At 47.8% G+C, this 12,456-nt stretch overlaps 1 protein-coding gene across 3 annotated transcripts in view; it reads right to left on the reverse strand.

Moving 5' to 3' along the window:
* Positions 1 to 7,662: 7,662 nt before the first annotated feature.
* Positions 7,663 to 12,456, reverse strand: part of IL18RAP (interleukin 18 receptor accessory protein) — a 30,626-nt gene continuing 25,832 nt past the window's right edge. For all 3 annotated transcript variants that reach the window (XM_027967039.2, XM_042246360.1, XM_042246359.1), the window contains 3 exons: positions 11,278 to 11,415; positions 9,205 to 9,378; positions 7,663 to 8,484 (listed from right to left, as the gene is read on the reverse strand). In XM_027967039.2, the coding sequence (XP_027822840.2) occupies positions 8,111 to 8,484; positions 9,205 to 9,378; positions 11,278 to 11,415 (686 nt within the window). In that variant the 3' untranslated portion in view covers positions 7,663 to 8,110. The remainder of the gene's footprint in view (positions 8,485 to 9,204; positions 9,379 to 11,277; positions 11,416 to 12,456) is intronic.

Consider the following 12,456-nt stretch of genomic DNA (forward strand, 5'->3'; position numbering starts at 1 on the left):
ATTTGTTCAGATTTGACTTCTGTAATGAAATGCTTTCCGAGTTCTCTGGCAGTTACACTGCTGACACCTAGTGGTCAGTGTCAGTACTACACCTTCGAAGGTTCAATTAATGATTAAGTCAAGGCTATGGTTTTCCAATAGTCATGTATGGATGTGAGAGTTGGACTATAAAGAAAACTGAGCATTGAAGAATTGATGCTTTTGAACTGTTCTGTTGGAGAAGACTCTTGAGAGTCCTTTGGACTACAAGGAGATCCAACTAGTCCATCCTAAAGGAAATCAGTCCTAGGTGTCCATTGGAAGGACTGATGTTGAAGCTGAAACTGCAATATTTTGGCCACCTGATGCGAAGAGCTGACTCATTTTTTCAAATGAGACCCTGATGCTGGGAAAGATTGAAGGTAGGAGAAGGGGATGACAGAGGATGAGATCGTTGGATGTCATCACCGACTCAATGGACATGAATTTGAGTAAGCTCTGGGAGTTGGTGATGGACAGGGAGGCCTGGCGTGCTGCGGTTCATAGGGTCGCAAAGAGTCAGACTGAGCAACTGAACTGAACTGAATTGATTCGTCATTTCAGGGGTGTCTGACTCTCTGTGACCCCATGGACTGTATTACCCCAGACTCCTCAGTCCATGGAATTCTCCAGGAAAGAATACTGGAGTGGGTTGACATTCCCTTCTCCAGGGGATCTGCCCTATCCAGAGGTTATACCTGGGTGTCCTGCATTGCAGGCAGAGTCTTTACTGTGAGCCACCAGGGAAGCTCAGGGATTAAGGTGACCATGTAATCATCATCTAAACCAGGTTCATAGATGAACAGATTTGAAATATGATGGAGGGAAAACTCAGCTTGCAAAGCAGAGCACCAAAGGAATTTTTATGGCATTTTAGGTCAGCAAACTAATGACCCATCTGAAGCTTTTGGTTTAATCATCTGATGACTGTATTAGCAGTAGAAACCTGGCTTCCTCTGACCATTTTTGCTGCCAGCTCCCAAGAAGCCTTGTGATCTTTGTCATCTGCTCTTCTAAACCCGTCTACTCATGGAGTTCAGTGGTGTGGAGGATGTCAGTGGAATGACATCCTCTTCCAGTGGATCCCTTGTAATTTAAGTGACCAAATCCGGTCCACCCTCAAGAGACTAATTAAGGGGTGATGTACCCAGCAGAGAAATCTCTCTTCACCTAGGACTTCAACTGTGCACAGCTGGAAGCAAAGTTTGAGGTGGAGGGTGCTGGTTTTCTTCCTTTTTACCCTCAGTTTCACAAAGCCACTTCTGTTCTGAAAGAGCAGAATTGACTTTTCTGTGCTTGCCCATGGTTAATTAGATAATCACCTTCCTCCAAGAATAGTTTTAAACAAAATGATCAGCACATCTTTTCTTCTTTCCCCAGTAGGCGGTATAATAGACTTTGCTGAAAAGTATCTGCACAGCGCTTCTGGAATTGAAGTATCCATGCTTGCCCCAAAGCTCTTGTTACTTTGTTGGGGCTCAAATTTGATTCTTTTTTAGGAAGAAAGGAGAAGAAAGCAGTGATAGAGAATTGGCCGGTGCTGTCCAGAAACACCATTTGCTTTCCAAGCCCGCAACTAGCAATTAAGCTGGATGGCCTCAGATCAAGGGCTGGCACGTCACACCCTAAATTGAAAGCTTGCATCCCATGCTGGAGTGAAGTCAAGAGCTTTGACCCCGCTCTCAGGACAGAAGAGCCGAGCTCTGTCTCTGCTCCCCAAAGTCAAACTTCCACTACTCAAGGAGGAAAAGAGGACACTGCGGAAGGGTGCAGTATACTCTGGGAGATTCCGCATCGTGAGGGGAGGAGAGGCACCATGGTGCTGCAGGTGGATGGGGTGGGTGTGAATATGAGCTCTGAAATGAAACACGTCTTCACACCAGAGTGTGGCTCCTGGCTCGGTCTTACAAGTCCAATGTGATTGCTTCCCTAAGGGAATAGGGATTTTATAGAGACAAGAAAGTTGAAGTTGTGTGATCCTGGGTGTCTTCTAAACACCACAGAGCTTCAACTGCCTTATTGATGGTGATGATGATGGTTATGATGGTGATGGTGGTGATGATGATGACTGTCTTAAAGGTGATGTGAAGATTAAGTGATATAACACATGTCTGAGAGGAAAGTGCTTAGTACATAATAGACACCAGATGAATTTTATTTTATTTTTTAAAATTTATTGGCATATAGTTGCTTTGCAATGTTGGGTTATTACAGTAAATTGAATCATTTATACATGTATATATCCCAGGTGGCTCAGTGGTAAAGAATCTGCACACAAACGCAGGAGATGTGGGTTTAGTTCCTGGGTCGGGAAGATCTCCTAGAGAAGTAAACAGCGACCCACCCCAGTATTCTTGCCTGGAGAACCCCATGGATAGAGGCACCTGGTGGGCTACAGTCCATGGGGTGACAAGCTGGACACGACTTAGCAACTAAACAACAACAGGCTTCCAAAGTGGCACTAATGGTAAAGAATACATTTGAATCAGTTCTGATGAGATGGATGAAACTGGAGTCGATTATACAGAGTGAAGTAAGCCAGAAAGAAAAACACCAATACAGTATACTAACACATATATATGGAATTTAGAAAGATGGCAATGATGGCCCTGTATGCAAGACAGCAAAAAAGACACAGATGTGTATAGCGGACTTTTGGACTCAGAGGGAGAGGGAGAGGGTGGGATGATTTGGGAGAATGGCACTGAAACATGTACACTATCATGTAAGAATCGAATCGCCAGTTTATGTCCAATGCAGGATACAGCATGCTTGGGGCTGGTGCACAGGGATGACCCAGAGAGATGTTATGGGGAGGGAGGTGGGAGGGGGGGGTTCATGTTTGGGAATGCATGTACACCCGTGGTGGATTCATGTCAATGTATGGAAAAACCAATACAGTATTGTAAAGTAAAATAAAGTAAAAATAAAAAATAAAATAAAAATGTCAATGCAGGAGACATAAGAGACTCAGGTTCAGTCTCTGGGTCCAGAAGATCCCCTGGAGGAGGCCATGGTTATTCTTGCCTGGGAAACTCCATGGACATCGGAGCCTGACGGGCTACAGTCCACAGGGTCACAAAGAGTCAGACATTACTGAAGTGATTTAGCATGCTTGCACGCACATCATGCTTTGAGCTTCAGCCAAGCTGTGTGTGTCTCGGCGGTACATTCTCTTCTGTTGCTGAGAAGTACTTAATTTTTGCATGTACAGCTATTGACGGATTGGTGCACGCTATGCCAGGAATCACTCCATTACCTCTTGGCCCCAAATTCACCATCCAGTATCCACTCCACGGAATGGACTTAGTTTCTGAAGCATTTATCCTTATCCCTTATGGTGAGCACAGTGGAGCTCCGTCAGCAGAGGGAGCTGGAGGGGCCGTGCAGGAGAGCCTTCCTGTTTCCCGCTGCTGTGTTCCGTGTTTTTCTTCCTCTTGCTGCCCCATCAATCAGCAGCAGGGGTGTGTGATGTCTGCCGGTGCCCCTCCCAAGCTGTACACACAGAGTAAACCGTCTCTCATCTGTCCTGGACGCCATGCAGTTTAAGCCTCTGGCCCACGATGGATACCCTCCTACCCCACCCATGCCCCTGTGCACACCCACATTGCTCTGACTCACCTGCACACTGGCTTCCCAGATGGTGCTAGTGGTAAAGAACCCGCCTACCAGTACCAGAGACATGGGTTCGACCCCAGGGTGGGGAGGATCCCTCTGGAGGAGGGTATGGCAACCCACTCGTACTCTTGCCTGAAAACGTTACGTCCATGAACAGAGGAGCCTGGAGGGCTACAGTTCATGGGGTCGCAGAGAGTACGACTTAAGCAAAGCCTAACGTAAGGGATAAAAATATATTTACGCTTTCACTTTCTACTTGGAAATAATATTTTACTACTTCAAGCTGTGTGCCTTACACAAAGGCCCCTACCTTGTCCCTTGTACGTTGATATTACGTCTACCTGCATTGAAAATTGCATCAGAAAGTGTCAGTTTTTGCTCTCAATGGACTGCATCCTGGATATTTGAAATATTATGTCATGAAACTCCGGATCTTATGAAATCCTATGTAGGATGCTACTTTGTTTAAGCAGGCAACTGACCTACTTGGACTCAAGCCCAAAATTCTAACCAGCCTTGCGGTTTGACTGTCAGTTTTATTTCACTGTCCTTCGGTTTGGGCTTGTCCCTGGAACTCAGGAAGCAGTCTGTCCTATGGTTCAGTTCTCAGAGCTGACGGGGTTCTATTTAGGGTCAGATTCACGTCCCTGAAGCTTGGGGGTGAGCCCGCTTTCCTGAGTGCCTTCCTGGCTACACTCAGCAAGGTCTCAGGTTCCACACACGTCTTGCTCCCTCTGCGAGAGCGCCCCACCCCGCAGTGCGTTTCCCATCGCGGCTTCCAGCGCCCCCACCAGGTGGCAAGAGGAAAGAGAGAAGCGTCAACAGATGTTGGCCACTCCCTCTTGAGACCACGGCTCCAGGAATCAACACGGATATTTCCCCCCGCCCCCAACCTCAGAGACGGCGGCTCCCGAAGCCAAGCAGGTACCCAGCAGTGTAAGTTATGCGTGTGTGTCCATATGTACCTTTGACAATATCCTTTCCCATGATGATTTATCATAGGATATTGAATGCAGTTCTGTGGCCTTGTTTATCCGTCCTGTACCTGGAGGCTTACATCTGCTAATCCCAGCTTCCCACTTCATCCTTCCTCCAGCCCAGCTCCCTTGGCAACCACCAGTCTGTTCTCCATGTCTGTGATTCTGTTTCTGTTTCATAGATGGGTTCGTTCGTGTCATATTTGAAAAACCAAAAAGATTTCTGTATGCCTCTAATCCAAGCTTCATAGCTACAAAGAGTGGAGGAAAGGTGGTTGAATGCTTACTCCATCTTATCTGGCCACTGCAGTCTGGAAAGGTAATAATATAGATAGTAAATGTGGGTATTAAAACCCGGGTGAGACCAGGGACATTGTCAGATCTGCCTGAGATATCATCCAGGGTCAGTAAAGACCATTCTACAACGTGCCCGAGAGGTAAGATGATCGTCATCTGAAATGGGACACATTTTCAGAATCAGAAATTATACTCTCGCTATGAAATTGCACTTGGACAACAGGTGTAAAACAGAGCCAGAGCATATGGGCGCCTTATTTAGAAGGTGCGGTGGGGGGAAAAAATATTCCTTCACATTGTAATTTACCAAGATCAGTTGTTTAATTACCATCAGTCTCCTGTATATACAAACTTGTTTTGGCTGCCCACCTTATTTGATTGAATTACCTGTAAGAAATATAAATAAAGCTTTATCCTAAATGTTTATTTGTTATCCTCAGTGCACCTATTTGCCTGAAAGAGTGTATCCTGTAAATGGTAGACCTAGTCTCTTTTTTGTGTATATGCAGAAATAAGCTTTGGACGGAGAAGGCGATGGCACCCCACTCCAGTACTCTTGCCTGGAAAATCCCATGGACGGAGGAGCCTGGTAGGCTGCAGTCCATGGGGTCGCTGAGGGTCGGACATGACTGAGCGACTTCATTTTCACTCTTCACTTTCATGCATTGGAGAAGGAAATAGCAACCCACTCCAGTGTTCTTGCCTGGAGAATCCCAGGGATGGGGGAGCCTGGTGGGCTGCCGTCTATGGAGTCGAACAGAGTTGGACACGACTGAAGCGACTTAAGCAATCTAAGAACATTGACTGAAGCAATCTAAGAACAAAACTCCAAGGACCTCCTCGTGGTCCAGAAGCTAAGATTCAGCATTCCCAATACAGGGGGCCTGAGTTTGATCCCTGGTCAAGGAAATAGATTCCACATGCCTCAACTAAAGATCTCACACGCCAAATCGAAGGCTGAAGATCCTACGTGCTACAGCTAAGACCCAGCACAGCCAAATAAATAAATAAATAAATAAGTAAATATTTTAAAAAGAACAGAACTCTGGACCTCCGGAAATATCAGTTATGGCCATACTTATTCTAGAATAAAAGAAACCTGGATAGACTGGCCGGAAGAGATTTCTGAGGCTTAGGTCTCTGAGAGTGACCGACCGGAAAACCAAGGACTCGGGTCATCGCCATGACACCATGGCACAACGACAGCGTGCCTCCTTCCCTTCTGAGACCCTGCAATGAGGCTTCCCACAAGAAACTCCGTCCAGGAATAATTTGTACCCTTGAACTCATCTTTAACTTTATCACTGAAATTCCCAACAAGGATGCTGCCTGATGCCAAGCCACTGTGGTTTTAGTGATGTGGGTGCCTCTGTGCAAAGATACTTCAGAGCCTTTCCCACAGGCACTAAGCAGTGGCCAGATGACAATGACTTTGAACCTGGATCACACTCATACCAGTGAATGGGACACAGAATGCGTGAGTCGGCCCAGAAGGTGCCTTGCTTTGCTGCACAGATGCATCGTTCCCTTCTATTGGGGAAGCTCCAATACTTTGGCCACCTGATGCAAAAAGCTGACTGATTGGAAAAGACCCTGATTCCGGGAAAGACTGAAGGCAGGAGGAGATGGGGACGACAGAGGATGAGATGATGGGATGGCATCACTGACTCAATGGACCTGAGTTTGAGCAAACTCCAGGAGACAGTGAAGGACAGGGAAGCCTGGCGCACTGCAGTCCATGGTTTGCAAAGAGTTGGACACGACTTAGCAACTGAACAGTAACAACAAATGGGGAAGACAGAGCATGGCATTCAGACATCCGTCTGTGACTAGAACACTGTTATAACTGCAGGCTGAACTCTCATCAGGAAAACACACTGGTGAGAATGAAATGAGCCTTGTCTAGGAGAAACAGGTACTTGGTCCCCCAGCTGATGGTCCATCACTTATGAGGAACTCAATGAGACCAGTGGGTCAGGAAGCACATGGGGACCACCAGTCTCAATGGGCCAATGGTTCAGACTTAAGCACTGTTCAAGCCCTAATACTGCTGTCTGTTAACCAGTGTAGACAATTATTTCCCAGACTGTTGTCTTGACTGCTGCCTCTTGCCACTGTCTTTCTATTGGGTTGGCCAAAAACTCCATAATATCTTACAGAAAAACCTGAACGAACTTTCAGGCCAACACAATATTTTGCACATAAGATCCCTGGGTCAGGAGGATCTCCTGGAGAAGGAAATGTCTACCCATTCCAGTATTCTTGCCTGGAGAATCCCATCGACAGAGGAACCTGGCAGGCTACAGTCCATAGGGTTGCAAAGAGTCAGACATGATTGAAGTGACTTAACACACATACACACACACACACACACACACACACACACACACACACACACATGCATGCAGAACCACTGGTCCATTCCTTGTCTCCTCGGTGGCCAAATCATGTTGGCTTAATTGGTCCCCACTTCTTGTGGTCCAGCGTAAAGCACGAACTTCAGGCTCTGCACAAAGGCCAGGCGACAAGGAGGAGCTGACACTAACCCCACTCTGCTCCCTAAGGCCTGTGTCCTGACTCAGGGCTGTGTCAGCCCAGAAGAAGGGGATCTTCCTTCTAGTTCCCACAAGGACGTCGTAGAGCTGAACCCAGGTCCTGTCTGGTCCTTGACCCCTGTTTTCTTTTTTCCTCCTTGCATACGGGGCTCCGGTGAATGGTGAACACAGAATAAGAATTGTCTTCTTCACAGAGATGCTTTAGGCAAAGTTTTAATCACTTGTTTCTAATAAAGTAATATTTATTTGATTGCAAAGATACATAAAGCGACGTGTACGATACATAACAGACACAACAGTCCACAGCCACAAAACCAGGTGGCTGTATCGGCCGATTCTGCTCAGACCACTAGGAAAATCTTAGGGACTTTGTGGGCTGAATGTGTGCAGGAGTCTAGAGAATTCGCCCTCCCTCTGTCCTGTCCAGGGAATCAGAGCCTTGCACCACAGCTTGCGTTCATTCCAGTGCCGGCCAAGCTTGCTCGGGGCTGGCAGGGCCCCTCCCGGTGATATCAGCCTGGAGTGTGCTGCGTGTTCCGTCCGTCAAGGTCTCTGCTCACCAGGGGCAGGATGGGAGGCAGGGGAAGCGGTTCACGTGCATTTTACCGTCCTCCAGGCTGGGAGCTCCTCCCAGTGGGTTCTGTCTTACTGCGTCTTTTGCAGAGAAAAAATCCATGGCATAATTCTCAGATGATTCCACGTGACTCCCCTGGAGCTTTTCACAGGCATGTGGTAGCGTATTTGGGTCCAGAATCTAGAGTTAGGAGGAACTGATTTTAAGCCTTTCCAGGTGACGGTAGGCAAAACCCTGAGAGCTCTTCTCACTAGATGAGGTAGGGACTCCGGCTCTTGGAAGGAAGAGAATTTAATTAAAATCAGTTTGAGTGTTTGATCCTCCAAAGCCAGATTCACTGCTGCTTGTAGTTCAAAGATGCTGGGTCCACTGACATAGTTGGGGCTCAAGATGAAGATTCCCCTCCTGCTTTTCTTAATAACGCTGACAATGTCCTCTGTATACACTGGAGAGAAAGAATTTAATTATTTGCAATTGTTATTGTTAAACCTTGAGTCACCATAACCCTGAATCTCCCAGATCCACCCAGCGGGGTTCTTTGCGATGGCAAAGGAAAGGAGAAGTCTGGTTTTCTTGATCACTTCTATTACATCAATTAACTGTACAGACAGTTGGATTATACTCCCTGTCTAGTGACCGTCAGTGTCAGCTTCCTCCCCTGTGTTCTCTCCCCTCCACTTCTGAGTCTCTCCAGGATCAAAACTCACTGGAACAAGGTTGACTGGAATGAGGGAGGGGCATGGCTCCTGGGTGGGGCCCTCTGAGGCAGAGGAGGACGATGGGACGAATGAGGTCTGCACATCTGATGGGTGCCCGGCCTGGGAGCCTGCTGGGCCCAGTGCTGAGTCTGTGGCTGGCAGAGTCCCAGGAAGGAGAGGGACCACTCATTTGGGAGGAGAGAACTAACTTCCGGTTGAGGAGCCAGAAAAGATAGCTTAGGGTTAGGGTTAGGGTTAGGGTTAGGGGGCATTCTGAAGACGGATTTTTTTTCACGATGGAGCATGTCTCTGCAACACACGGCTTTCCGTGTCATTGCTGCCCAAGGCGTTCTAAGCTCATGAATCCTTCCAGAGGATAGTAGCCCAGGAGAAAGAACGGAGGACGACACAGAGAGTGCATGCCTGTAGCTCTCCGGTTCTGCGCTTCCTGCCGGCTGCAAACCTACCTCCCCCGGGGGCCACGTCCCTTTCAAGCAGGCACAGGGTATATCCATATTTGTTTTCCAAAACATCAGGGAGAAGATTCAGGGCCAAGGTTTCCTCACTCAGAGACGAAGAGGCCTCGCTCTCAAAGGGGCTCCATTTCGCATAGGATACAAAGGCGTCAAACTCCTTTTGGTCTGAGAAAGAGGAACAAGAGAAAATGTAAATACCTACCTAAGCTCAAGCCTTATGGTAAGTGGGGAAGAATTAAGACTTGGGATCCTTGTTTAGTTACTCAGTTGGATCGGACCCTTTGTGACCCCATGGACTGTAACCCACCAGGCTCCTCTGTCCATGGATTCTCCAGGCAAGGATATTGGAGTGGGTTGCCATTTCCTCCTCCAGGGGGATCTTCCCGACCCAGGGGTCAAACCCACGTCTCCAAGATTGGCAGGCAGATTCTTTACCACTGAATCCCTGGGGAAGCCCAGAACTGATTTTGAAAATCAAAAGCAGCATCTGCGTTCACTTTTTCAGAACCACACTGCTGAGGGGCATCGACTGTGCACCCAGAATCAGCTTCTAATCAATGAGGCACTCCTGCGTCTTCCCTGAGGTCAGATCAAACAGCCAGAGCTTTTTCTCTGATTAAACCACACACACTCCGGAGTTCCTCCAAGCTTTCTGTGTAGCTGCAGCCCTGCTGGCTCATTAGTTACACATCAAAGGACAGTCTGCTCCATCAAAGCATGATAATATCCAGAGAGCAAAGCACTGTGAGGGCCCAGCACGCTAGCAAGCTGACGGCACACATACCTGGGTTTGAACCCCCAAGTGTAAAATCAGGGACCCCTGGCAGGCTGCTGTCAGAGTTTCCTGGGATAATGTAGATGAAGAGTTTAGTGTCTGACTTACAGCAGGCTTGTTCCTTTCCCTTTCAGATAGACAAATATATTTTGGAACTTGTTTAGGATATTTTTAAGGTCTCATAAGATTCTGTTGGGGCTTCCCAGCAGCAAAGAATTTGCCTGCCAATTCAAGAGAGGTGAATTCGATCTCTGGATGGGGAAGATCCCCTGGAGAAGGGAATGGCAACCCATGCCAGTATTCTTGCTTGGAGAATTCCGTGGACAGAGGAGCCTGGTGGGCTGCAGTCCATGGGGACACAGAGTCAGACAGCACTTAGCGACCGAACAACAATACCAACAAATGCCGTTGTTGACTCAACTATTATAAATACACATAGATTCTAAGGTGTGCTGAAGAACTAAATGGAAACTTTAGAAAATCTCAATAGTTAGCCTCTGGGCTCTGAAACTGGACACAGCTGGCCCATTTCCCAGCCCTTTGCATGATGCCTCTCAAACAGTATTATTGGACAGAGGGGATATTTGTGTACACAGAGCTGAGTCACTCTGTTGTACAGCAGCAACTCACACAATGCTGTGAAGCAGCTATGCGTGCATGCTCAATCACTCAGCCGTGTCTAACTGTTGCGACCCTGTGGACTGGAGCCCACCAGGCTCCTCTGTCCATGGGATTTCCCAGGCAAGAATACTGCAGTGGGCTGCCATTCCCTTCTCCAGGGGATCGTCCCTTCCCAGGGGGTTGCATTCTGCCAATCCCCATTGGCAGGCAGATTCTTTCCCAATGGTGCCACCTGGGAAGCCTGGAATGGACATGTCCTGTGCGCTCACGCTGTGCTACATGCTATTCTAACCCTCAGTGTGTCCGTTCAACGAGTCCGCATGGCATTCCTTGTGATTACAACCCTGCTTTACAGACGAGAAAACGCAGGAGGCGTGGAGATGTGAAGTCATCCACCCTCTCGCCTTAGGATGTTGAGTGGAAAGTCATTTTTAAGTCCAATATGTCCTACAGTAGCATCATTGGCAAGATTCCTAGTAACTGGAAAGAGAAGAGAACATTCTCCCCCAGGGGCCCAGCCCTCCCAGGTGGAAAGCCACCAGACCAGCAGAAGGATCTCAGAGGCTGGGGGTCACGACTTTGTCCCTCAGGGGAAGTGCATGTCCCAAGCTCTCTCCCTCTAGGTCCACTCAGAGGGGAAACAGCAGAGGCGAGGTGGGCCGTCTTACCCCCGAGCGTCTCGTCCTTGCTCTGGTAGGTTCGGTACAGCAGCACTATTTCAATCCAGTACATGTAGAACAGCGCGCCCGTGGTCAGCATGCCTGCCAGGCCCGTGACTGTGCCCAGGAGGACGTAGAGGAACACCGCTGGGGACAGGGACGCGCGGCTGTGAGGCGAGCGGTCACAGAGGCAGAGCACCCTCCCAGCACACCCACTCACACAGCACCTGCCCGGCACCTCTGCCAGAGGTGATTTACCAGAATCACTGCCACTGAAAACATTTCTCTCAATTCCAGACATGTCTTAAATCACATCTTGAAGGAACTGTCATAAAATGAGCTCAAGAGAACCCAGGATAATGGCCAGCTCCTGATTGGGGGTGACTGGGGAAACTCACAAAAACTACTTTTATTTACTTTTCCCTGATAAGCTTCCCTCTCATTGCCTACTATAATCTACTTTCATGTGTTATCAAATCTACTAAAATCTAGACTTCCTGAAGCCCAGAGCTACTTCCAGCTTGGTTTCTCACCTCTAAAGTACCTAATACCTGGCACCTTCAACCTACACCTCTACAGAGCATCCACCAGGCACCAGGCATTAAGTGTGTCCTGGTTAAGCCTCACAAGCACTCCAAACATGCTTGTTCTCTCATCTCTATTCATCAGTGAATGAATGATATCACCTTCAACTCTGAACTTCTTAAAGAAATTTGAAAGCCATTCCTTGTCAGGAATTTCCTCTCCAGCCACAATCTGTGATATATACGTGTAACTCCTAAACTGAGCATTTTCTCCATCTCCCTTCTTTCTCTCCTCCACTCTCCAAGTCCAGACCATCACATGCTCTGGATTTGGAAGCCAGGGGAGGAAAATAAGAAAGAGGGCTAGGTCCTAGTGTGACGCCTATCATGTAGGGCATGTTCTGTAGGTCTTTACAGAAAAATGAATGAGTGAATTAACAAATGATAGGTTTTTCCAGCACAGCCCCTGTATGCAGAGCATCAGTAAGAGGACCAGCTCTCGATCACCGATGTGAAACTTACAGCTGTGTGGCCTTGGTGAAGGTATCGAATGACTCAACACAAGCAAAGTGCACACTTAGAACTTTGGCATCTGGTGCAAGTTTGTGGCCATCATCACCATGCCTACTGTCTAGGAAAGTTCCTCTCCTCCTAGGTAAAAGCA

Source organism: Ovis aries, chromosome 3 (genome assembly GCF_016772045.2).
Source record: "Ovis aries strain OAR_USU_Benz2616 breed Rambouillet chromosome 3, ARS-UI_Ramb_v3.0, whole genome shotgun sequence".
NCBI lineage: Eukaryota > Metazoa > Chordata > Mammalia > Artiodactyla > Bovidae > Ovis > Ovis aries.